Source organism: Carassius auratus, chromosome 10 (genome assembly GCF_003368295.1).
Source record: "Carassius auratus strain Wakin chromosome 10, ASM336829v1, whole genome shotgun sequence".
Classification (NCBI taxonomy): Eukaryota; Metazoa; Chordata; class Actinopteri; order Cypriniformes; family Cyprinidae; genus Carassius; species Carassius auratus.
This window is the reverse complement of record NC_039252.1, coordinates 10,383,804-10,409,590: the sequence shown is the minus strand read 5'-3', so window position 1 is coordinate 10,409,590 and position 25,787 is coordinate 10,383,804. Positions and strand designations below refer to the sequence as shown.

Sequence of the window (25,787 nt, the reverse complement as noted above, 5' to 3'; positions counted from 1 at the left end):
TTTGACTTTAGGACATCAGATCTTTTATACAGATCTAGTCATATTTGTTACTCAGTATCATCCGGCCTGTCTCTCTTAATATTAAAGTACACGTGTCCCCAGTATTCTTTGTTACATTTCCTCATAATTACCAAGATGCTGCTTTGATTTTATATTTTACAGCTAATATCTCCCCACGCTGTTATCAGTTGCCACGTTCATGGATTTATTAACATTCCTTGTATTCCCTCCAAAAGAATCAAATAGAGCCATCAATTCCCTCCCCATTTACAGAACTCGTTGCTTCATTATTATTTGATAGTATGTGATTTGGATCTTTTACTACAAGACAATGATTATGAGCTTCAGACCCCAGAGGTTGTGAAGATTGGAAATGGCACATGAAATTGCATGTGAATATCTGGGTAACAGGTAGTTAGTTCAGATGTAAGAGACATATTTGAGTTTAAATCAAATAAAAATGAGGTTTCTCTGCTCTTTTGATGGCAATTCTAGCCATTTATTACTTAAAAATAGGGATGCATTATAATCTGCCCATATTGTTGTTGTTGTTGTTTTTTACTGATCCATATTGGATTTTTAATTATGCTCTTTCCTCTTTCTTTTACATTTAGAGAACCCTCTTTACAAGCACTTTTAATAAAGGTAATCTTTAGCAAATCTCAAAATTATATTGTGCAAAGCCTAAATTGATTTCAAGCATTTAACACTTTTGACATTTAGTTTTTAGTGTTTCATTTTGTTTATTTAGACAAAATAGTATAACTGTCAGCTTATCTACTTATTTTAACTTATACGTGCATTCCATATCATTGATTCTGATTATCTAATATCATTACTCAGTGTTAGGTTTAATGATTTATTTTTCATTCATTTAGACCAGACACAATTCATGGCTTATCTTTCCAAATTTTAATATAAATGCATTCTATACTTTCAAGTATCCTAATTATGTAATATTTTCCCAGACTCATTTTCAGGTTTTAATTTTATTGTAATTTTTTTTTTTGACAAAATAGTAAATCATTTTGATATCGACTATAGCATGAACGTAATTATTGTCTAGAAATTTTATATTGTTGTATTCCCATTTATTCCTATTCCTAATAAAACAGCTTAGCATTTTAAACATCAGACATAATGTGAAAATTATCAGTCCGAATTTTAATATCGGGGCATTGGTTTTTTGATTACGTAATGTCGTTATTTTCAGTTATTTAGAAAAAGAAAAAATATATTTATTGTAACAATATATTATATATAATTGTAACATCAGTGTGGCCCTAATTATGTATTCTGATTATGTAACGTCATTACTAGTATTCTGCGACTCCCAAACCTGCTCCTGAAGTATAGGTTGAGATATCTTTATTTGTTAAACTGAGCATTCACACTCCCCCCACTGTAGTTTACTGTCACGTCTCATTTAAGATGGAAATTAACAGTAAATTCTATAATACCATAAGAAATACCTAAGAAAGAAGTTAAATGTCTATTGGCCAGGGGACTTTAGCCAGTATTAACCACAAACAATAACACATCTACATGCAGTAGGGGCTTTAACATGTCACATGACCTTGATCTTGGTGTGTGTGTGTGTGTGTGTGTGTGTGTGTGTGTGTGTGTAAACGTGGCCGCAGCTTGTTAAATAGATGCATTCTGACAGGAAATTGAGGAAGACATGCTGACTGTCAACACTTGACTTTTAACATAACAAAATAAGGTCATAATTATCTGTTGAAGCCATTCATTGTGCTTATATCAGGAACAACTCCACTCCATCACAAATCTACTCTAAACATAAGAGCAGCTATCCATTAGGTATCCTTTTCTGTTCACTTGGGGGGGGGGGGGTGAGTAGTGGGTTGCACTTCACAGCTTAAGCGAAACCGAGCAACTGTTGACTCAGACAGAGTAGGCTAGAGATGTAAGACAACGAAGATAAACCAGTTTCCTGTCTCTCTGGTGGTTGGAGCTCACTTCCTGTGCCTCTTCTGCTTCACTCGTTTCACGTTTCTGTCATCTGTGAGACTTTTGTTCTCACAGAAATGGATTTTGTGATGACAGAGCCAGCTTATAAACTTCTTATCTTTTTATTCATGATACGAGGTAAGAAGGGGCTTGAATTTTTATTGCTACCCACAAAGAAAATGTTTATTAGCTTTTTAACTGATTTGTGCTGTGGTTAGATAGACACTCAATGACATGACACTCATCTTTACGTCCTATCTATTAATTTACTCAAAGAAAATGCATACAAAATGCAGTTCACACATAGTGATTTAACAGATAATTCTATGATGAACATGTTTATAATTTATGTTAAAAAAAGGTCAAAAGGGACAATGTGATGCAACTGTTCTGATTTCAAAATAAAGACAAAATCATCATTAAAATAATTAATTGTGGATAAAAGAACTGTATGAAAATGCATTAACAAAAAGTTTTCACTGCTTATTAATATAAAAAAAATCTTGTGGTCCAATCAAGCAGAAACATCCTGAAATTACCCTCAGGACTGTCAAGATCAATATATCTCTTAAAATACCAGACAATGTGATATTTTCTCTCAAGGCAAGGTTAGTCCAGGCTGTAAAATGTCATGTGATGTGAAACCCCTAGATGTATTTATATTTATGTATCAATGATTAATGGCATTTGTAGCAAAAATAAATAAACAGGAATAATTTAAAAAATAATAAAATAAAAACTTTTGATCTCGAAAAATATTTTGTAAACTATTTCAACATTTTAAATAATGATTAAGATACTCACACTTACATGCATTCAAGGTGTGAGAAAAATGCATAGCTTTTTACCGTATAGCTAAATAAGAAAATAAATAAATTACAATAAATAAACATTTTGTATCTTGAAAAACATTTCAAACTGTTTTCTAAATTTTTATCATTAGGATATTCACATTCATATGCATTCAAGGTGTCAGGAAAATGTATAAATTTTTTCAGTCTAAACGTCGCCAATATACAGGTGCTGGTCATATAGTTAGAATATCATCAAAAAGTTTATTTGTTTTACTAATTCCATTCAAAAAGTGAAACTTGTATATTATATTAATTCTTTGCACATGTCAAATGTTTACATCTTTTAATTTTGATTATTATAACTGAAACTAAGAAAAATCCCAAATTCAGTATCTCAGAAAATTTGAATATTACTTAAGACCAATACAAAGAAAGGATTTCTAGAAATCTTGGCCAACTGAAAAGTATGAACATGAAAAGTATGAGCATGTACAGCACTCAATACTTAGTTGGGGCTTCTTTTGCCTGAATTACTGCAGTAATGCGGCGTGGCATGGAGTCGATGTTTTGGGAGCCCAGGTAGCTCTGATAGTGGCCTTCAGCTCTTCTGCATTCTTGGGTCTTGCATATCGCATCTTCCTATTCACAATACCCCATAGATTTTCTATGGCGCAAAATTTATTTTCATCAGAGTACATAACTTTGGACCACTCAGCAGCAGTCCAGTCATTTTGTATTTAGACGCTTCTGATGCTGTCTGTTGTTCAAGAGTGGCTTAACACAAGGAGTTCGACAGCTGAAACCCATGTCTTGCATACGTCTGTGCATAGTGGTTCTTGAAGCACTGACTCCAGCTGCAGTCCACTCTTTGTGAATCTCCCCCACATTTTTGAATGGGTTTTGATTCACAATCCTCTCCAGGGTGCGGTTATCCCTATTGCTTGTACACTTTTTTCTACCACATCTTTTCCTTCCCTCCGCCTCTCTATTAAAGCTGCAGTAGGGAACTTTTGTAAAAATATATTTTTTACATATTTGTTAAACCTGTCATTATGTCCTGACAGTAGAATATGAGACATATAATCTGTGAAAAAAATCAAGCTCCTCTGGCTCCTCCCAGTGGTCCTATTGCCATTTGCAGAAAGTCATCCGCTCCCGGTAAAAAACAACAAATCAGAGCTGCGGCCCGTAACTTTGTTTGTGTTCAAAATGTAGAAAAATGAACATAATAAGCGAGTACACCATGAATCCATTTTCCAAACCGTAATTTTAGCTTGTCCTGAATCACTAGGGTACACCTATAATAAGTGTTTATATTCTGACTATTTTAAATTGCTTCGGGGGTACCGCGGCGGAGTAACTCAGTACCTTTGTGATTCTTCATAGACATAAACAGAGAGAAGTAGCTCCGGCTATGATGTTCTTCCGCAAGACGCAAGCAGTTATGTTTATTAACCGCTAGAGCATCAAAAGTTCCCTACTGCAGCTTTAATGTGCTTGGACACAGAGCTCTGTGAACAGCCAGCCTCTTTTGCAATGACCTTTTGTGTCTTGTACTCCTTCTGTAAGGTGTCAATGGTCGTCTCAATGTTCGTCTTTTGGACAACCGTCAATTGAGCAGTCTTTCCCATGATTGTGTAGCCTACAGCACTAGACTGAGAGACCATTTAAAGGCCTTTGCAGGTGTTTTGAGTTAATTAGCTGATTAGAGTGTGGCACCAGGTGTCTTCAATATTCAACCATTTCACAATATTCTAATTTTCTGAGATACTGAATTTGGGATTTTCCTTATTTGTCAGTTATAATCATCAAATTTAAAAGAAATAAATATTTGAAATATGTCAGTCTGTGTAATGAATGAATATAATATACAAGTTTCCCTTTTTGAATGGAATTAGTGAAATAAATCAACTTTTTGATGATATTCTAATTATATGACCAGCACCTGTAAGGTCTGTATACACTGAAAGACATGTGATTATAATACAAATGACATTGGAGAGTTCCTAATGCTTAAAATATAAACCTTGTCAATCTTACATCTCTTAGAAAATCAATGAAGTAATATTTCACTTATGAAACTGGTTTATCAGGAATGTACGGAGATATTATAAATTATTATCCCACCGCAACTGCTGTGGAGGGACAGAACATCAGCCTGCAGTGCATTGTGGGAGAGGAGCAAAACTTCACAATTATCCAGCTGGAGTGGATTAAACAGCGAAAGGACAAAGATATGACTGATCAGAAGATTGTTGTGTTCCATCCTGGGTTCCCAATACATTATTTTCAATCTGGTTTTCTTCTGGAGACAGTGACCAGTTCAAAAACTAGGAAGCTGCAGGGCTCAGTCCTCACTCTGCGTGAAGTTAGAGTGAACGACACTGGAAACTATATTTGTGAAATCACTTCTTATCCCTCTGGATCAATTAAAAGAATCACAAAGCTGCAAGTTACAGGTAAACTGTTTACTGTTAACTTACATTCTCACATTCATTTCAAATTAAAAAGTGAACAACAATCATCCATCTGCTAATTTCAGAGCCTCCAGCATCAGTGAAGATGTCATATCCATATGGATTCATAAAAGAGGGGGATGATATGAAAATAACTTGTTCAGCGATCCCTCCACCAATCCGTTATAAACTAAAACGTTCAAAGGTGTGTCTCACAGAAAAAATATATATGCCACAGTTAATATAATCGTTATGTTGATGATCTCATTCATCTCATCAGAACAAGATATTTTGGCTGGAAAGCTCAAATGGAGAGTTCACTTTACCACATGTCACCAGAAATGACAGCGATATGTACATCTGTTTACCTGAATGGGACTCATTAGTCCCAAATCTGCAAGGCCTCAATGCCACCGTCGAAGTGACTGTCAATTGTGAGTGTTTGTACTGAGAATATCAATCAGTTGCACCTAAAAATAGTTTGTTTTTTATGTGTTTTTTTTATCATTGTCTGTCAAATAAAGCTCAAATCAAAATAAAATAAAAACAAAAAAACAAAAATCCATATAAAATAATTCCTGTTCTTCCAAACAGTTCTTGATGGCATTGAGTGTAACACAAGCAGCTCTTTAAACGTCAGCGCTGGTGAAGATGTGGCCATTTCTTGTATCGCAAAAGCTTCACAGTACTTGCAGTATAAGTGGATGAGGGTAAGATTGTGAAATATTAAGAGATTTAAATCAAATTTTAAAGCAGTATTGTTTTAATAAAACATTTGTAGTGTATTTACTGTCTAAAATTACAAATCCATCTGATGATTCTTTAGGGTGACACAACACTGTCTCTCTCAGACACTTTGTCTCTGACCTCCATGACATCTGAGCAGTCAGGAACTTACAAACTGACAGCTGTCTTTCTGGACAATCAACTCCAGACAGACATGGAGATTTTTATCCAGGTTCTCTCAACGCAAAGTGAAGGTATGAAAAAGCTTTTTGTAACTGGGATCACATTGCAATTTAGGGTTCCTTTGTTAATTGATCATTTTACCTCTATCAAAGTCTTCTGGGACTTTTAGGAAGGGATGTTGTAGTGATTCTGCAAGGTTTTGCCTGGATTTTGAGAACTAAATGTCCTCACAAGGATAGTAAAACCTGAAATCATCCACATTATAACAAGCCAATGGTCCCCAAGAGGAAAATGGCTTAATTAAAAGGCTAAATAATCTTAACGCAAATGTAAAAATGGAGAAGATTTGTGTAATGATTATATATATATATATATATATATATATATATATATATATATATATATATATATATATCATTAGCTCACAAATGTGTGCTCTGTAAGAAAAAAAATCTGTAGAAAAACATTAATGTACTGGTAAACGTTCTGCCAGGACATTATCTGTTAAAAAGACAGTCCACCCCCTAAAAAATTGATTTTGTCATCATTCAATCATCATCATGTCACTCCTGGCCTGTATGACTTTCTGTATGACTCACTTCTATGGAACATGAAAGAAGATATTGTAAAAATTTTCCAACCAAACAGTTTCTTTTTCCAATGACCTCCTTTGTATGTACAGTACAATGGAAGTCAATAGGAACTGAAATTAGAGGGTAAGTAAATGATGATAGAGTTTTTGGTAGACTAACTTTTCAAGTCCACTGACATTACCGTTAACCCTAATAATTAAAAAACTTCAAAAATGGGTAAAACACCTGTAAAAAAAATCAATATGGAAAGCTGGGCTCCATTTTACAAAATTTGCTTAGAGAGTGTGTGCATCATTTACTGTACTTTTGACACACATATGGATAAGCTCACAGGTTGGTGAGCACTTTCTGTGTCATTGCATTGTCCTTGAATTGTAGGCTATCATTGTGTAAACTCACACCACAAACATCCCAGCACTGTTTCACTTCCATACAGCTTTAAGACCTAGTTGTATTGCAGTCTAATGCAATAATATAATATAATATAATCCTTTTTCCAAACCACTTGACCTATGTAAGTTTGTATGATTATTGTAATATGTATTAAAGCATGTTAATTTAATATTTCTTAATATACATTCTTTATATTATAATTACTATATATTTATTTATATTGTATAACTATATATATTATATTAAATATTTCCTTCCATAATGATTTCTGCCGAAGGAATGACTACACCTTTGCCAGTAAGGACCACCAAACATCTGAGCAGCTTTACCTCCGATGGGACCAGCTCATGGAGCACTGATACCAGCGTGTCTACATCAGAATCTGGTCACTTCCTAACCAGCACAGTGAAACCAAATGACACTCTGACAACCTTACAACCCAGAAACACCAGCCATCCCGCTCCTCTCACTGACAGCTCTTCTCCTCCACCTGTTGGCAATGCCTCTACATTACATGCAAGCACTGTAAAATGTATCAACACCTCTACAGACAGCTTGAGCACAACTCCAGATCCAGCTACAAGAGGAAGAGAAAGCCCCACCACAGTTACAACACAGAAAAGCATCACCGCTTTTACAACACCAAAAGGTAAAACACACACGAATTACTCTTCTGAAAGACAACACTAAATCAAAACTTATTCACACACACTTATCATTAGTCAGTGACTGGCTCTTTCGAAACACTGCTTCATAATGGCTTTAAAAGATCCTGGGTCAGTTTTATAATGTAGGTTAATTTACAATTAACGTATTGAGTTTTAATACTTGTGTGTATATGATACTAAAAGAACAATATTTAATTGATTCTAATTGACCTCGTTTAACAAGTCCTGCCTATAACACACAACAAGCTCTACACATCAATAAAATAAAGCAAATTTTACAGAACTTTCATTCAGTGATATTTCAATTAAGCTTTGTTTAAAAATGTATATATATATATAGAGAGAGAGAGAGAGAAAATTGCCTTTAAAGTTGTCCAAACGAAGTTCTAAGCAATGCATTTTACTATTCAAAAATGAAGTAGCCTACTGATATATAATTACAGTAAGAAATTTACAAAATATCTTAATCAAACATGATTTTAACCTAATATCCTAATGATCTTTGGCATAAAAGAAAAATCTATAATTTTGACCCATACAATGTTTATAGGCTATTACTTCAAATACCCATACTACTTAAGGCTGGTTTTGTGGTCCAGGTCAGGTCATATAAAGCTGTAATTGGAATTTTCCCTTTGAATATTGATTTAATTAGTTTCATAGTAAGAAATTATAATTGTTTATGTTTTATGTTGATTAAAAAATGAATTTAATACACACTGAAATAATCTGACATGTTAAACTGTAGCTTGGGAACCTAACCTGCAGACACAAAGGCAACATCACATGGTTTTATTTTAAGTGTGTGATTTATGATTGATATAAGTGTTTTATTTTGAATCAGAAATGCACATGAGAGTATAAACAGGAAATGAATTTGGGTCAAGATCTGAGCTAATTATAAAACCAGGCCTTTTATTATTGATTCACTTTTCCATGCATATCTCTTGCTTTTCTTTCAGCCTCAAAAAGCTCAGCATACATCGCTGTCCCGATTGTGTTGCTGTTGCTCGGGTTGATTGTGCTTCTATACAGAAGACACCAGAACCAAAAAAGGTGAGACATATCAAAACCCGCAGCACTTCCTCTGTCCTTTTTCGTAATCCCATTCACATTTCCAGTCCTTTTAACTAAATGTTTTACTTTTTCTTTTCAGAATGGATATGCCTCCTCCATTCAAACCTCCCCCACCACCGGTGAAATACACGTCAATGAAAAACCATGATGTCCCTATGACTGATATTCTAGTGTGAACTCATCATACCACATATCATGGGCCACAAATATGCTGACAAGAAGATTTTCCCTAAAGGTCTCAGCTAGAAATGAAAATTGGTTCATCAATTATATTTAATCAATACTTTGATGCTTCAAAATGTTTATAAAGACTTTGTAAATATTGTCAATATGCAACAAAGAGTTTATTTTCAGTAGTCTTTGTCAGGATCCAGCCGTTAAGTCTTTTCTGTCCTGTCTTTGTTCATTATATCTGTTTATTTTGTGCCTGTCTCCTTGTTACTCATTACCAAGCCCAAGAAAATAATTGCACACATTAGAAAGTTCTTCAAGCAATCAGATTCCATCTTTCAACAGCCCTGTCGTATAAATGATATTAATTCCATGGTTTTGCTACAAAATAAAATTGTATAGCACATTTTAAAGCACATACTACTCCTGCTCTCTCTCCAATACAAACATACCCACAGTACAATTACAAACTTGCAAACACAGAAACACATGCACATGCACAGAAACATTTTGTCAGCACTGTGCTGAATTTTTCTTCAGTAAATGGTTTAGATTAGAAACTTAAAAGCTACATAATATTTCTCACTAGTTAGAAAATAACAGCACTGTTCTTGAAGCAGATTAATTTACAGTTTCGCTCTTAGCAGAGACATGCATCACCTCCTTGGGTGTGCATTACTTTCTAGCAGGCACGTGCACACATAGACATCAAAGGGGTGTTGAGCACCTGCCCTTTTTATTCCTGGAGAGAAAGTGCCCTTTTTTCTGGGGTGCTTTTTGTTTGTTTTTTTTGAAAAAAATAATATATATTCCTGTTTGCGCACAGCTTCCCTGTCAAACAAATATATTTATTGAAGAATAATATATCTAAATATCAGGTCAGGAGTTCTGAAGCGCTCTTCAATATTTATAAATTAACTTTTTACTTTTTTTACTTCCTCTAAACCTTTATAAAATAATATTCTATACAACCACAAATACATACATGACATTGGCTTTTATTTAATTTTTACTCAATTATTTTGGTAAGTTTAATTCAAACAATCAAGTAAGATTTTCTGAGATTTTATTAAGTTAATTAAGTTAAATATTTACTAAGCCACATAATATTTTTTGAGTGTAGTAGGTTTAAAACAAACTCCATCTAAATGTGGATTTTGAAGGTTTTATTTGATGATGGTGATGATACAGTCCTCCCTCAAATGTGAAACTAAGTCCTTGTCAGTCACCATCAGTTATTGTGTATGTGTACATGCATAGCAATGATAATATTAATGTATTTGATTTAAAACATTAAGGCAATTCAGTATTCTGATGCTTAGTTGTGTGAAGCTAAAAAGTTATTTTGCTTGTGAAACAAAAAGTATTTAAACAATTAATTTTAATCATGCTTGCAGTGCAGGGCCAGGCAGGCAGCATAATGCAAAGTTAAACAAAATAGCAGCGACAACCCTCTTCAGTTTAGAGTGAATATTTGTGTTGATTTAAAAGTGTTATGTGTTCTGATAACACCAAAATAACTAAAATGATGTAGTGCCTTGTGCAAAAATAATAAACAAATTATGAGTAAAACACACCCCTCTGCTTGATGCAGTTATTTTGGTTATTCTAAATATATACTTGAAGCTATAGCATAGAAAATGTTTTCAAAACATGCACATTGTGGGATGGTTTCCTTTGCTGCTCTATAAACCTAGTGAATACTAAGGAGACCAGGGTTTCTGTGTGAACTGATTATTTTGTGGACATCTTTTGAAAATTAGAGTTTGAGGAACTTTTTTTATAATTTTTTTTTAAAAGGAAGTCAGTGTTGCGTTAATATATATACTTTTTTGTTTTAAAAAAAATAAAAAATAAATACATAATTATGAGAAGTGCCCTTTATTTCACTTGAGCCCCTGCCCCTCAAAATGTCTGTGCACGTCCCTGCTTTCTAGTAATTAAACAGCCTGTCATCAATTATTCTTTATTTCAAGATTGAGATCTATGCAGAGCATAAGTGGGCATTTATAACTTTGTGGGTGTTTTAAAACTGCTGGGAGTTTCTAAATCATGCAATAAAATGATCCCCCTTACCTCCTTCCCTGTCACTATGATGTCAGATTGTCAGCCAATTAGGTAAAATGGTTGAAAATGCCCCTCTGTTTTGGCCTCGTCCACTGATTTGGTACAATGACTTCCATTACTTTCCTGCAAATACATATAAGCTTGCTTATTTCTGCATTGTAAGCAGGCCCAACTGTAGAACTGGAGATGCTGCAGCCATAAGGTCCAGCATCTTTTGAAATGTCTTGAGTGGACTGGCCTTGAAGGAAGCCTTGAGCTGCTGAATGATCAGAGCATGCTCTGTTGCGACCACCACTCTCATTTGGGTTGAGTCAAACACTGTTCCTAGGAACGATACTCGTTGGAGGGGGGTCAGTGCACTCTTGGCAAAATTGACTCTGAGTCCCAGGCATTCTAAGTGGCTGAGGAGGAGGGTTCTGTGAGATGGTGACTCCTCCTCCAACTGGGCCAGAACGAGCCAATTGTTGAGGTAATTGAGAATGCAGATTCCCTTCTACCTAAGAGGTGAAAGAGCCACATCCATGCACTCTGTGGAAGTGTGCGGAGCCAGGGACAGTCCAAAGGGAAGGACATTGTATTGATTAGGCACTCCCTCAAAGGCGAATCACAAGAATCTCAAGAAAGTAGGCATCTTTCAAGTCCTGAAAAAGAACCAGTCCTCTAGGCAGACATGCGAAAAGATCTGCTTCAGTGAAGTCATCTTGTGCGCTCGTTTCATAAGGGTGTGATTCAGGCATCCGAGATCGAGGATGGGCTGCAGGCTGCAGGATGTCATCCTTCTTAGTGACAAGGAAGTAACAGCTGTAGAAGCCTAACTCGCTTTGAGCTGGAGAAAACGTCTCTTTGGCTCCCTTTGCCAGCAGATGTTTGCCAGTACGTGTGCACCCTTGCTCTGAACCAAAGTGGGGACCACTCTGTTGTAATGTGGGGGTCTTCGAGTGAACTGAATAGCCTTGCTCTATTATCCCCAGAACCCATTCTGACACTGGGGATGTATTGCCATGCCTCGGCCCGGGAAGTCAGGGGTTGGATTGGTTTAAGTGTCTGGTCCCTCACAGTACTCTTGAGAAATGGAAGAGGAAATCTGCTCTCTTTTTGGTGTTGGTGGTTTAAATCTGCCTGCTATAACAGAGAGGCAGCTTGGGGTGTGGTCTGGCTGCAGTGAGACTTAGCCCCCTCCTCTTTCTGTCCCCTAGATCAGGGCGATGCCTGTGGTGCAGGGTCCAGAGCTATTTTGGGCCAGAGTCCCCGATGCTTCAGAAACAGGTAGCATTTGGCCAACCGAGAATGTCAATTTCCATTCTGGTGGGCTTTGGAGGTCTTCGTGGCCATAGGTTCATGCAGCACAACTGCCGAGCCTTTAGTTCATTTTTTAAGTGTACTGCATGAACCAATGGCCATGCAGTTACACTGAGTTATTGAAAAGGCTTAAGTTCATGGGAGAACCCCATGGTGTCTTAGCAGACCAGTATGAGTAAAGTATCAATGGGGAACTACAGCATACTGCAGCTTTAGCAATACCAAGAAACTGTTGATTCAGACAGACTAGAATAAAGAAGTGGTGGTGTAGCTTCTTTCCAGTGCCTGTGATTCTGCTTTTGTTTGACACTCTCTTTTAACACTGTTGTCCTCACAAAGATATGGATTTTTTGATGACAGAGCCAGTTTATAAACTTCTTATCTTTTTATGCATGATACAAGGTAAGATGGGATTGAATTTTTATTTCTACTCACAAAGTCTACAACAAATTTTTAGCAGCTGTTAGACTGATTTGTGCTCTGGTCAGGTGGTCTATAATATGACACTCATCTTTTTAACCTATTACTGTGCTCAAAAAAAGTATGAATAAATAAATAAAAATATACGTAGACATAGTGATTGATTGCACTTCTACTGTATTATGAACATTTTGAATTTCTATGTTAAAACTAAAGTAAAAAATTACAAAATGATACTGTCCTGATTTCATGAAGACATAACCAAAGAATTAAGTATTTTAAAAAAACCATTAACAATTATTTATCAAGCACAATTTTTCATTATTATTAATGTTTTAATACGCATAAAATGTATCAAACAAGACTGATTTACTGTTGATACACTTCCTACAGTATATTGTATTACTGCTTAAATATTTTAAAAACTTCACCATGGAACTTCAAGTTGTTTATGGTCCAACCAACAAGCAGAAATATCCTGAAGAGAAAAATAAATAAATTAAGGAATAAATTAAAGAAGAATAAATACTTTTTTACTTTTTTTCTAAACGTATTTTCTACATTTTAAATAATGACTAAAATATGCACACTCACATGAGTTCAAGGTGTAAGGAAACAATATTCCTTTTTATTCAATGGTTACACCACATCACATTTCTATAGCTATTACATTTAAACTTTACATGGAGTATAGACCTAGGTCTCTATACATAAAAGGAAATCAGATTATACTACAGATGACATTGGACATTTCCATAGGCTCCTCTGACTTTCACTTATGAAATTTATTTTTCAGGGATGAATGGAGGGCTTATACATTATAAGATATCTGCAACTGCTGTGGAGGGACAAAACATCAGCCTGCAGTGCATTGTGACAGACGAGCATGACATCACAATTATCCAGCTGGAGTGGATTAAACAGCAAAAGGACAAAGAGATGACTGATCAGAAGATTGTTGTGTTCCATCCTGGGTTCCCAATACATTATTTTCAATCTGGTTTTCTTCTGGAGACAGTGACCAGTTCAAAAACTAGGAAGCTGCAGGGCTCAATCCTCACTCTGCGTGAAGTTAGAGTGAACGACACTGGAAACTATATTTGTGAAATCACTTCTTATCCCACTGGATCAATTAAAAGAATCACAAAGCTGCAATTTACAGGTAAACTGTTTACTGTTAACTTACATTCTCACATTCATTTCACATTAAAAAGTGAACAAGAATCATCCGTCTTCTAATTTCAGAGCCTCCAGCATCAGTGAAGATGTCATATCCATATGGATTCATAAAAGAGGGGGATGATATGAAAATAACTTGTTCAGCGATCCCTCCACCAATCCATTATAAACTAAAACGTTCAAAGGTGTGTCTCACAGAAAAATACACATTATATATGCCACAGTTTATTTAATTGTTATGTTGATCTCATTCTTCTCATCAGAACAAGATATTTTGGCTGGAAAGCTCAAACGGAGAGTTCACTTTACCACATGTCACCAGAAACGACAGCGATGTGTACATCTGTTTACCTGAATGGGACTCATTAGTCCCAAATCTGCAAGGCCTCAATGCCACCGTCGAAGTGACTGTCAATTGTGAGTGTTTGCACTGAGATTATCATTCAATTGCACCTAAAATGAATCGTTTTTGATTCACACTGAATAATTTTTTAATGATTTTTTTATCCTTGTTTGTCTAATAAAAGCTCTTAAGCAATAAACAAATCCATTTAAAATAATTCCTGTTCTTCCAAACAGTTCTTGATGGCATTGAGTGTAACACAAGCAGCTCTTTAAACGTCAGCGCTGGTGAAGATGTGGTCATTTCTTGTATCGCAAAAGCTTCACAGTACTTGCAGTATAAGTGGATGAGGGTAAGATTGTGAAATATTAAGAGATTGAAATCGAGCAGTATTGTTATAATAAAACATTTGTAGTGTATTTACTGTCTAAAATTACAAATCCATCTGATGTTTCTTTAGGGTGACACAACACTGTCTCTCTCAGACACTTTGTCTCTGACCTCCATGACATCTGAGCAGTCAGGAACTTACAAACTGACAGCTGTCTTTCTGGACAATCAACTCCAGACAGACATTGAGATTTCTATCCAGGTTCTCCCAAAGCAAAATGAAGGTAAAAAAATAAATACTTTTTTTTTTGGAATTGCAGTCATGTGGCAATTTAAAGTTCGTTTGCATTTTTTTTAACTGTAGATAATAAGGAAATAAAGTCCCAAGATTCGGATTCGGTGGAATACTGGGCTTTTTGACAGGGTTCGATTTCGGCCGAATCTTAGATTTTTTTTTTCACCGAACCGAACCCTAGGCTGGCGCTAGGCTGGTCGACGTCACGTGGCCGTTGATTAAAGGGTTAGTTCACCCAAAAATGAAAATTATGTCATTAATAACTCACCCTTATGCTGTTCCAAATATGTAAGACCTACTTTTATCTTCGGAACACAGTTTAAAATATTTTAGATTTAGTCCGAGAGCTCTCAGTCCCTCCATTGAAACTGTGGTACGGTATACTGTCCATGTCCAGAAAGGTAAGAAAAACATCTTCAAAGTAGTCCATGTGACATCAGAGGGTCCGTTTGAATTTTTTGAACCATCGATGATGCGAACCGTTTAAAACAATTCAGTTCGATTTGGTAAACTGAATGATTAGTTCGCGAACCGGATATCCAGACTGCTTTGATTTGAACTCTCTCTCACAACAGACACGGAAGAGAAGACAATGCTGAATAAAGTCGTTGTTTTTGCCATTTTTGGACCAAAATGTATTTTCGATGCTTCAAAAAATTCCAACGGACCCTCTGATGTCACATGGACTACTTTGATGATGTTTCTCTTACCTTTCTGGACATGGACAGTAAACCGTACACACAGCTTCAATGGAGGGACTGAGAGCTCTCGGACTAAATCTAAAATATCTTAAACTGTGTTCCGTAGGCCACGTCCACGTCCAATACACGTCCAATACAATTTAAATTCACGTCTTGTAGGCTACACTTCAATGCACTATGATCGGAAAATATAGCTACGTTCGCTTCGAACTGGAATCATGGCTAAATATCTTGTGATATCCACTTCGGAGGGCACTTATGTTCGAATAGGGCTTGGGCGTCGTGACGTCATTACTTGGCTTGGCCGCCACTTTGATAGCGTCCTTTACTGCTACTCGGACTACTGCGCAGTGTTTAGACATACTCCCTCTCATCCGTGTGTCTTAATTTGATTAATTAAAAATCTATTTCAACCATGGTAAACCGTTGCTGTATTGTGGGGTGTAATAGCGCAACACATCGCCATAGGGAAAATAAAATGAGAATGGATTAACTTTACACCGCTTTCCTGCTTGGAGGCGCGACCACGGAGACATCTGAATATTAATTTATATAGCTTAAGTCAACATTGAAAATAAGGGAAATTTCTCGGGTTACTCATCCAAAATACGGGAAATTTCAACATTCATCTTTTTGTTGTTATCCCTCTACTGACAGCAAAAATTCCTACAAAACTGCTGCATTAACTAACGTTAAGCGATTTGTGAAGCTAGGTCTAATGTGACTTTAGTTACAGATTGGTGTGAAATCATGCTCTCACAACAACCACGCTATCTTAAAAAGTCCAACATCAAGCATAGGTTGTTTTAAAGTAAGCAAAACGATGCTTTGAAAACATCTGTTTCACTAGAAGGACAAGGAGTAGCAACAGGACAGCAACACAGAGACTTGACAGGTCCGGTTGTAGGGCTAACGGGTTATTTTACAGGAAAATACTAAAACGGGAAGACAGCGGGAAAACAGCTCAAATACGTGAGAACCCCGGAAAAAACGGGAGGTTGGACAGCTACCAACTACACTTTTGAAACACATTGTTAAAAGTCAGTGTTGGGCAAGCAACTTGGAAAATGTAGTGAGCTAAGCTACCAGTTACTCTACAGTAAATGAAGCTTCACTACACTGAAGCTACCCCCCTGGGAAATGTAGCAAGCTTAGCTACATCAACAGTAGCTTGCCACATCTAAGCTACTTTTAAAATAAAAATGTTATGTTGAACACATTTTATTACAAGTCAATGCTATCTCAGTGCTCAAAGCTTTCAGTCAAACAGATGTGGGTAGGTGTAATTGTTTAGTTTAATTGTTTTTTGTGTTCCTTATCAATTTGGCAACCAAAACAATTAAAATAGATGTAATTAACAATGTGCGCACAAGTGTATGCACCTGTTGCATGGGCATGCTTAATATTCTGTAGGCCTTTGCAGAACAAAATGCAAGACCTCCAAACAGTGTGTGTGTGTGTGTGTGTGTGTGTGTGTGTGTGTGTGTGTAGGAGATTATTACACGTAGGATATGGCCAGGCTGGACCCTGATAATTTTTACAAGCAGCATCTGAAAACATATTTTCTCTGTTATCTCGGTCAGTGTCATGTAGCTACTTGTCGAGGTACGGCCACGGTGACTCACTCCTCGGGATTAACTATTTCCGACCTCATCCGATGCCATCATTCCATCATATAATTTTTTGCGTGACTGGCAAAGGAGTGGTACCATCCGGAGCAGAAGGGGGCGGTAATGCATCATAAAGATGGTTGGTTGCTGTCCACCGTAAACACGAGATGAAGTGGCACCATCACCTCACTACTGATCCAGGATCAGCGATCTTAGCAGTTGTATTTCCCGATTTGAGTTTAAGCTTCAGAAATGCTTGCGAAAATGTAGCTTGTGTGGAAGCCACCCCACTACTTGGTAAAAAAAAAGAGCTTCGCTATTGAAAAGCTATTTGATTCAGAAAGCAGCGAAGCTACGACCAAGCTACTGAGAAATGTAGTTAAACTTGTAGCTTCGCTGCTTATAGCGACGCTACTGCCCAACACTGTTAAAAGTCCATGTGTGAACGGTTACTAAACTAGCAGCTAGGTAGAGTGCAGCTTACTGGATTACTGTATACTGTTTGCCACTTTTCCGATTCTATGATTTGCAGCTCCTGAACCCATCCATTTGTGTACTGTCATGAGACTTCAATGACTTGTAGCTTCTGAACTATTCTGAAGTGTAGGTGCTCACAAAACAAACAAGGTAGCCGCAGATATCTGTAATGCAAAAGTGCGGCAGCAAGTCTCCCTCGGTACTCCACTATTTGTTGGGAATTTAATATGGATCCAAATCATTAATAGTGCCGATTTGTCCACATACCGGTCCCTGGCATCCCTATTTAGTGTATCCCTATAAATGTCACAACCTTTTAACATCTTTTTTTCTTTCTCCCAACTCAGACCCAACTCAGTTCAACTAGCTGTATGTTTACATTCGGGAGGCTAGCAACAGGGCTGCCACGTCCCAGAATGCAACTCGGCGCCCAAGCCATATAGAACAAATGTCTGAAGCGCTAAGAGAAACGTTCAAAATGTGCAGAGCAGTGGGGCACGAGGACTGCAATTGAGAACCGCTGCCCTATCCGATCATTTTTCCTCGTTCTAAAATAAAAAAATCCGTAAACACGGCGTCGTCTCAAGAAATATCTGCGTGCACACGAAACCACTGAAACCGACTGAAAACGGTGTAGTATTATCACCTTATTCCGCCCCACCCACTTTTAATACTTTGCATTTCCGCATATTGAATACAATGTTATTTTCGGCCTCATTTTATAATAATAACATTAACAGTGAAACATGCATCTAACTCCGGCAGGTGGGGTGGATGGAGCTTAGTATAATAAAATCAGAAAAATAAGTCTTCATGCATGTTAAGAAAGAATTGTAGAAAAGCATTTACAAAACTGTCAAAGTTTATTTAAAAATAAAGCAATTCATGAATTATTTTCTTGTACTCATTTATTTAGCCTACAAATTAAAATGATAAAAATAACTTTATTTTTATTTTTATCATTATTATATATTATTATACAGGTTATGCATAAGAAACTTTTATCCAAAACAATTAACAACAGGAACAGGAAAAAATTACTCCAGAGTTAGTCACAATGCCAGGTTTGTTGTACAATAATAATCAGTTGCTATTAAAAGATTATTCCTTTATTATTAATAAACATATTCCACATAATAATAGTCAATAAAACTGTATGTTAACAGGAGCTTGCTGCATGAATCCGTGAGTACGGTTTACAGATTGGTGGGAACGTATTGCGAAAGTGTGCGCACGGATTATGAATTTGTGGGTACGGATTCAAAAACTGAGGGTACAGTTTACAAAAACTGAGCGCACGGATTGGAAATTCGTGGGCACAATTTGTTAAACCAAGGTAACAGTTTATGAATTCGTGAGTACGGTTTATAAACTGATGTTTTTCATCTCAACAATGTTAATAAAATGATCAAATGCATTTAGTGGCACTCATAATTTTTTATTTTTACCGGAAAAAAAATGGCTAGTGGAAATTCTGATTGGCTGGTAACTTTAGAAAGTTACCAGCCACATTGGCTGGTGATCAAAAAAGTTAATTTAGAACCCTGCCTGTCATCAATTATTCCTTATTTCAAGATTGGGATCTCTGCAGAGCTTAAGTGGGCGTTTCTAACTTTGTGGGTGGTTTAAATCTGCTGGGAGTTTTACCCCCTTCCCTGTCACTATGATGTCAGCCAATTAGGTAACATGGTTGAAAAAGCCCCTCTGTTTTGGCCTCGTCCCCTGATTTGGTACAGTAACTTCCATTACTTTCATGCAAATACCTATGTGCTTGCTTCTTTCAGCAATGTGTATACAAAGCAGGCCCAAATGTAGCACTGGAGATGCTGCAGCCATTAGGTCCAGCATCTTTTGAAACATCTTGAGTGAGCGGGCCTTGGAGGAAGCCTCGAGCTGCTGTATGACCAGAGCATGCACTGTTGCAACCACCACTCTCAATTGGGTTGAGTCAAACACTGTTCCCAGGAATGATACTCATTGACTTGGGGACAGTGTACTCTTGCCTCTGTGAGATAGTGACTCCTCCTCCAACTGGGCCAGAACGAGCCAATTGTTGAGGTAATTGAGAATGCAGATTCCCTTCTGCCTCAGAGGTGAAAGAGCCACATCCATGCACTCTGTGGAAGTGTGCGGAGCCAGGGACAGTCCAAAGGGAAGGACATTGTATTGATTAGGCACTCCCTCAAAGGCGAATCACAAGAATCTCAAGAAAGTAGGCATCTTTCAAGTCCAGAAAAAGAACCAGTCCTCTAGGCAGACATGCGAAAAGATCTGCTTCAGTGAAGTCATCTTGTGCGCTCGTTTCATAAGGGTGTGATTCAGGCATCCGAGATCGAGGATGGGCTGCAGGCTGCAGGATGTCATCCTTCTTAGTGACAAGGAAGTAACAGCTGTAGAAGCCTAACTCGCTCTGAGCTGGAGAAAACGTCTCTATAGCTCCCTTTGCCAGCAGATGTTTGCCAGGACGTGTGCGCCCTTGCTCTGAACCGACGTGGGGACCACTCTGTTGTAATGTGGGGGTCTTTGAGTGAACTATTATCTATTATCCCCAAGACCCACTTTGACACTGGGGATGGCTTGCTTTAAGTGTCCGGTCCCTCACAGTACTCTTATAACAGAGAGGCAGCTTGGGGGGTGGTCTGGCTGCAGTGAGACTTAGCCCCCTCCTCATTCTGTCCCCTAGATCAGGGCGATGCCTGTGGTGCAGGATCCAGAGATATTTTGGGCCAGGGTCCCTGATGCTTCAGAAACGGGTAGCATTTGGCCAACCGTCAATTTCCATTCTGGTTGGCTTTGGAGGTCTTCGTGGCCATGGATTTGTGCAGCACAACTGCCGAGCCTTTAGTTCATTTTTTTTTTAAGTGTACTGCATGAACCAATGGCCATGGAGTTACACTGAGTTATTGAAAAGGCTTCAGTTCATGGGAGAAAAAGGACTTTTCCCCATAAGTGTCTTAGCAGACCAGTATGAGTAAAGTATAAATAGGGAACAACAGTATACTGCACAGCTTAAGCAATACCAAGAAACTGTTGATTCAGACAGACTAGAATAAAGAAGTGGTGGTGTAGCTTCTTTCCAGTGCCTGTGATTCTGCTTTTGTTTGACACTCTCTGTTAACCCGTTTAATCCCACCGGTCACAATAAAGACTGTAAAAAAAGTTTTTAGTTATAAAGCTCTAAAAACCTTACTGACTGATGTGTTCGCGTACTTCCTGCAAATATGGAAAAAATTATTAAATATTTTTGAAATCTCAATTAAATATGTGCAGTTTCACGTGATTAGTGCAAATTGTCACATGACCAGAGCAGTTTACTTTCTGTTTGCACCTTGAGAAGATGATGGCTGCATCAAAGCTCCAACACTAAAGGCTAGTAAAGTGTCTTAACATGAATATATGACAAAGATGTTTGGTACACGTGATCTTTAGGGTGTCTAGAATAAATATAAGCATTCAGATGTATTTAGTTTTGTTGAGTGTGGTCATAGAATGAGTAAACATGCTGATGGTCACAATAGTGACTAGAGGGATATCAGTGAACTTAGATATACAATATAAATTTAATTGCAGTTGCTAGTGAAAATGACATTAAATGTCATGTTTCAGTGACAAAATATTGCACTAAATGAAAAATTCAAATGTTACAAAAAATGTACAATAATGATGTTGTAATACTCTAATCATTAATATAAAAAAGGTAAACATTTTTTTTGCTTTAAGTGTCCGGTCCCTAACCCTAACCCTAACCCTAACCCTTCCTATCAATGTTCCATAAGTTTTTAAGCATAATAGTAGCCCTAGACTGTGATCAAACAGTTTTAAATAGCTGGGTTAAGATATTAAACCATTTTTATGACTGCAGAAATATGTTATTTCAGTACACACATTATCCCAACGGTCACAATTGTGACCGAACATGAAACAAATTTTTTCACACACTTTTCCAAAATAATAATAATAATAAAAAAAATAGTAATTATTTCGAAGAGTTGCTAATGACACATCATTTGGATATTTTTATGTCTGGGAAAAAAAATTGGGATTAAATGGGTTAAGACTGTTGTCCTCACAGAGATATGGATTTTTTGATGACAGAGCCAGTTTATAAACTTCTTATCTTTTTATGCATGATACAAGGTAAGATGGGCTAGAATTGTTATTTCTACTCACAAAGTCTACAACAAATTTTTAGCAGCTGTTAGACTGATTTGTGCTCTGGTCAGGTGGTCTATAATATGACACTCATCTTTTTAACCTATTACTGTGCTCAAAAAAAGAAAAGTATGAAAAAATAAATAAAACTTTTACATATACAGTGACTTTATTGCAAATCTATTGTATTATGAACCTTTTTAATTTCTATGTTAAAACTAAAGTAAAAAATTACAAAATGATACTGTCCTGATTTCATAAAGACAAAACCAAAGAATTAATGTTTTAAAAAATCCATGATCAATTATTTATCAAGCACAATTTTTCATTATTATTAATGTTTTAATACGCATAAAATGTATCAAACAAGACTGATTTACTGTTGATACACTGCCTACAGTATATTGTATTACTGCTTAAATATTTTAAAAACTTCACCAGGGAACCTCAAGTTGTTTATGGTCCAACCAACAAGCAGAAATATCCTGAAGAGAAAAATAAATGAATAATTAAAGAAAAATAAATACTTTTTTAGTTTTTTTCTAAACGTATTTTCTACATTTTAAATAATGACTAAAATATGCACACTCACATGAGTTCAAGGTGTAAGGAAACAATATTCCTTTTTATTCAATGGTTACACCACATCACATTTCTATAGCTATTACATTTAAACTTTACATGGAGTATAGACCTAGGTCTCTATACATAAAAGGAAATCAGATTATACTACAGATGACATTGGACATTTCCGTAGGCTCCTCTGACTTTCACTTATGAAATTTATTTTTCAGGGATGAATGGAGGGCTTATACATTATAAGATATCTGCAACTGCTGTGGAGGGACAAAACATCAGCCTGCAGTGCATTGTGACAGACGAGCATGACATCACAATTATCCAGCTGGAGTGGATTAAACAGCGAAAGGACAAAAAGATGACTGATCAGAAGATTGTTGTGTTCCATCCTGGGTTCCCAATACATTATTTTCAATCTGGTTTTCTTCTGGAGACAGTGACCAGTTCAAAAACTAGGAAGCTGCAGGGCTCAATCCTCACTCTGCGTGAAGTTAGAGTGAACGACACTGGAAACTATATTTGTGAAATCACTTCTTATCCCACTGGATCAATTAAAAGAATCACAAAGCTGCAAGTTACAGGTAAACTGTTTACTGTTAACTTACATTCTCACATTCATTTCACATTAAAAAGTGAACAAGAATCATCCGTCTTCTAATTTCAGAGCCTCCAGCATCAGTGAAGATGTCATATCCATATGGATTCATAAAAGAGGGGGATGATATGAAAATAACTTGTTCAGCGATCCCTCCACCAATCCATTATAAACTAAAACGTTCAAAGGTGTGTCTCACAGAAAAATACACATTATATATGCCACAGTTTATTTAATTGTTATGTTGATCTCATTCTTCTCATCAGAACAAGATATTTTGGCTGGAAAGCTCAAACGGAGAGTTCACTTTACCACATGTCACCAGAAACGACAGCGATGTGTACATCTGTTTACCTGAATGGGACTCATTAGTCCCAAATCTGCAAGGCCTCAATGCCACCGTCGAAGTGACTGTCAATTGTGAGTGTTTGTACTGAGAATATCAATCAATTGCACCTAAAATGAATCGTTTTTGATTCACACTGGATCATTTTTGAATAATTTTTTTTATCCTTGTTTGTCTAATAAAAGCTCTTAAGCAATAAACAAATCCATTTAAAATAATTCATGTTTTTCAACCCACAAACACACAAAAGAGTCTTCTGTAAGTCAACATGAAATCAAAACTGACCATAAATTCCTTTTAATGCATCGACTCCTGAAATATTATTCCAAAGGGGGGAAAAAATTATAATGTAGGTTTATTTTTAACTACCTTAATGAATTTTAATACTTGTGTGTGTATATTACAAAAATTATATAAATAGTGTTCTTTTTGTATTATCCACATACAAGTATTATTTTATTCCTTCTAATTAGTATAGTTTGCCAAGCCCTGGCAACAACAAGCACGTTAATAAAACAACACAGATTTGACAGATCCTGGATATTTGATGTTCCTTAATCATTTGTAGATTACGTTTAATAGATTAAACTTTTATTAAAACAACTGCTTTGTAATAAATACATTTTTGTTGCGTTTACACAGATTTGACCAGCAGGTGCCACCAGTCCGTAGTTTTTTGAGCGCCGAAATATACACCGAAATGGTGTTGCAATAATAGCACATAAAGAGACGGTTTAAAAAAAAGAAGCATCAACTTTGGGATACATTAAGAATCTTGATGTAATAGGTTATAAATGAAATGTTACCACTGTTTTAGTGCATTTTATAATCTCATATGACGGATTTACGGTTGGTCATAATTCAATACACACCATAAAGTAATCTGACGTGTCAAACTGTTATTTCCAGTGTCATTTATAATACAAAAGAAAATGTAAAAAATGACCCCATATACATATACATATGTTGCTCGTGTTGATTGTGCTTCTATACAGAAGACACCAGAACCAAAAAAAAAAAGTGAGACACAACAAAGTCAGCAGCACTTCCTCTGTCCTTTTACGTAATCCCATCCTACACATTTCCAGTGCATATATCTACATTTTTACTTTTTCTTTTCAGAATGGATGTGTCTCCTCCATTGAAACCTCCCCCACCACCAGTGAAATACACATCATTGAAAAACCATGATGTCCCTATGACTGATATTCAAGTGTGAATGTATCATACACTTGAGAAGCCACAAACTCTGGGCCACAAATATGCTGACGAGAAGATTGTTCCCTAGAGGCCGCACCCAGAAATGAAAATTGTTTCATCAATAACTCATCCTCATGAAGTTTCTTTCATCTTGTCTTTTTCATTAAATTAAAAAAAATGCGTTCTATACTAGACTAACTGAGACTTGTCATGGCACTTGTATACTGTTGTTGTTCTCTTGTTGACCTGACTGCTTCTATTGTTCTCATTTGTAAGTCGCTTTGGATAAAAGCGTCTGCTAAATGATTAAATGTAAATGTAAATGTAAATCTACAGAACACAAATAAAGATATTTTGAATGAAACCTGAGAGATTTCTGTCCTTCCATTTAAAGTCCACACAACCAATACCTTGATGTTTCAAAAAGTTCATGAAGGCATTGTAATAAAACCCATGTGAATCACCCGGTTTAATTCAAGTCCTCTGAAAAAGCACTCATTTTGCTTAACTATGCTTTGCGGACATTAAATATATTGTAAAAAAAAACATCTTGTGTTTCACAAACTACTCCTACATCATAACTCTGTAAAAAATTTCCCTGAAATGTGTTAATTTACAGAAAAAAAAAGTCTGTGAGGGTGGGAGGAGGTGGGGTCAAAAACCAGGTAAATTCCAGAAACGTGAAATATGACTAGGCCTAAGGTAACTAACTTTAGAGTTTAATAATAATTAGTATTATCATGATTACACTCAATTCAATAGAAGAGACACTTATTGCAATTTTTTTCACTACTACAAAGGAAATAGGTGAGATCTACTATCAGATAGCTTTGCAGTAAAGCATACATGCTAACACTGACCTCCTGTTGTGGCTGCATGTTCTGCTAACAAAGCGAAGGCTATCAGCTGATTGTTTCAGGCCCCATAAAACCTCAGTTTACACCTCAGATACTCGAGAAAAACCAACTGCCAAAACCACATCAGACAGTGACCAACAGAGACAGTGTGTATCCATAAGCTTACAGGTCTACCCTGCAAATACAAACCCTATAGCTCTGGTCACCATTTATTATAACTCGTGATAACAGCACAGCTGGTGGTTGTTTATATGGTGCTTAAAGCAAATTAGGCTGAATTTCTGGTTTTGTTCAGGCTGCTCATA

General features: G+C 36.4%; 2 protein-coding genes across 2 annotated transcripts; both read left to right on the top strand.

Annotated features, from left to right (window-relative positions):
- The first annotated feature begins 1,929 nt into the window (after positions 1-1,929).
- Positions 1,930-9,448, top strand: LOC113109806 (T-cell surface protein tactile-like). The gene is made up of 9 exons (XM_026273574.1): positions 1,930-2,109; positions 4,859-5,224; positions 5,308-5,426; positions 5,502-5,655; positions 5,816-5,931; positions 6,048-6,201; positions 7,394-7,765; positions 8,747-8,840; positions 8,941-9,448. The coding sequence occupies exons 1-9, from the start codon at positions 2,049-2,051 to the stop codon at positions 9,035-9,037; spliced, it is 1,533 nt and encodes a 510-aa protein (XP_026129359.1). The 5' UTR covers positions 1,930-2,048; the 3' UTR covers positions 9,038-9,448.
- A 3,202-nt stretch (positions 9,449-12,650) lies between these two features.
- LOC113109805 (uncharacterized) lies at positions 12,651-24,890 on the top strand. The gene is made up of 10 exons (XM_026273573.1): positions 12,651-12,800; positions 13,615-13,980; positions 14,064-14,182; positions 14,261-14,414; positions 14,577-14,692; positions 14,801-14,954; positions 22,700-23,065; positions 23,149-23,267; positions 23,346-23,499; positions 24,548-24,890. Coding segments are annotated over exons 1-10 (1,611 nt in total). The 5' UTR covers positions 12,651-12,739; the 3' UTR covers positions 24,550-24,890.
- Positions 24,891-25,787: the final 897 nt, after the last annotated feature.

Coding starts and splice junctions, on each gene's coding strand:
- LOC113109806 (XM_026273574.1), top strand. CDS start 2,049: ATGGATTTTGTGATGACAGAGCCAGCTTATAAACTTCTTATCTTTTTA. Junction 5,427..5,501: donor ATAAACTAAAACGTTCAAAG/GTGTGTCTCACA, acceptor TCATCTCATCAG/AACAAGATATTTTGGCTGGA. Junction 5,932..6,047: donor TGCAGTATAAGTGGATGAGG/GTAAGATTGTGA, acceptor ATGATTCTTTAG/GGTGACACAACACTGTCTCT.
- LOC113109805 (XM_026273573.1), top strand. CDS start 12,740: ATGGATTTTTTGATGACAGAGCCAGTTTATAAACTTCTTATCTTTTTA. Junction 12,801..13,614: donor CTTTTTATGCATGATACAAG/GTAAGATGGGAT, acceptor TTTATTTTTCAG/GGATGAATGGAGGGCTTATA. Junction 23,268..23,345: donor ATAAACTAAAACGTTCAAAG/GTGTGTCTCACA, acceptor TCTTCTCATCAG/AACAAGATATTTTGGCTGGA.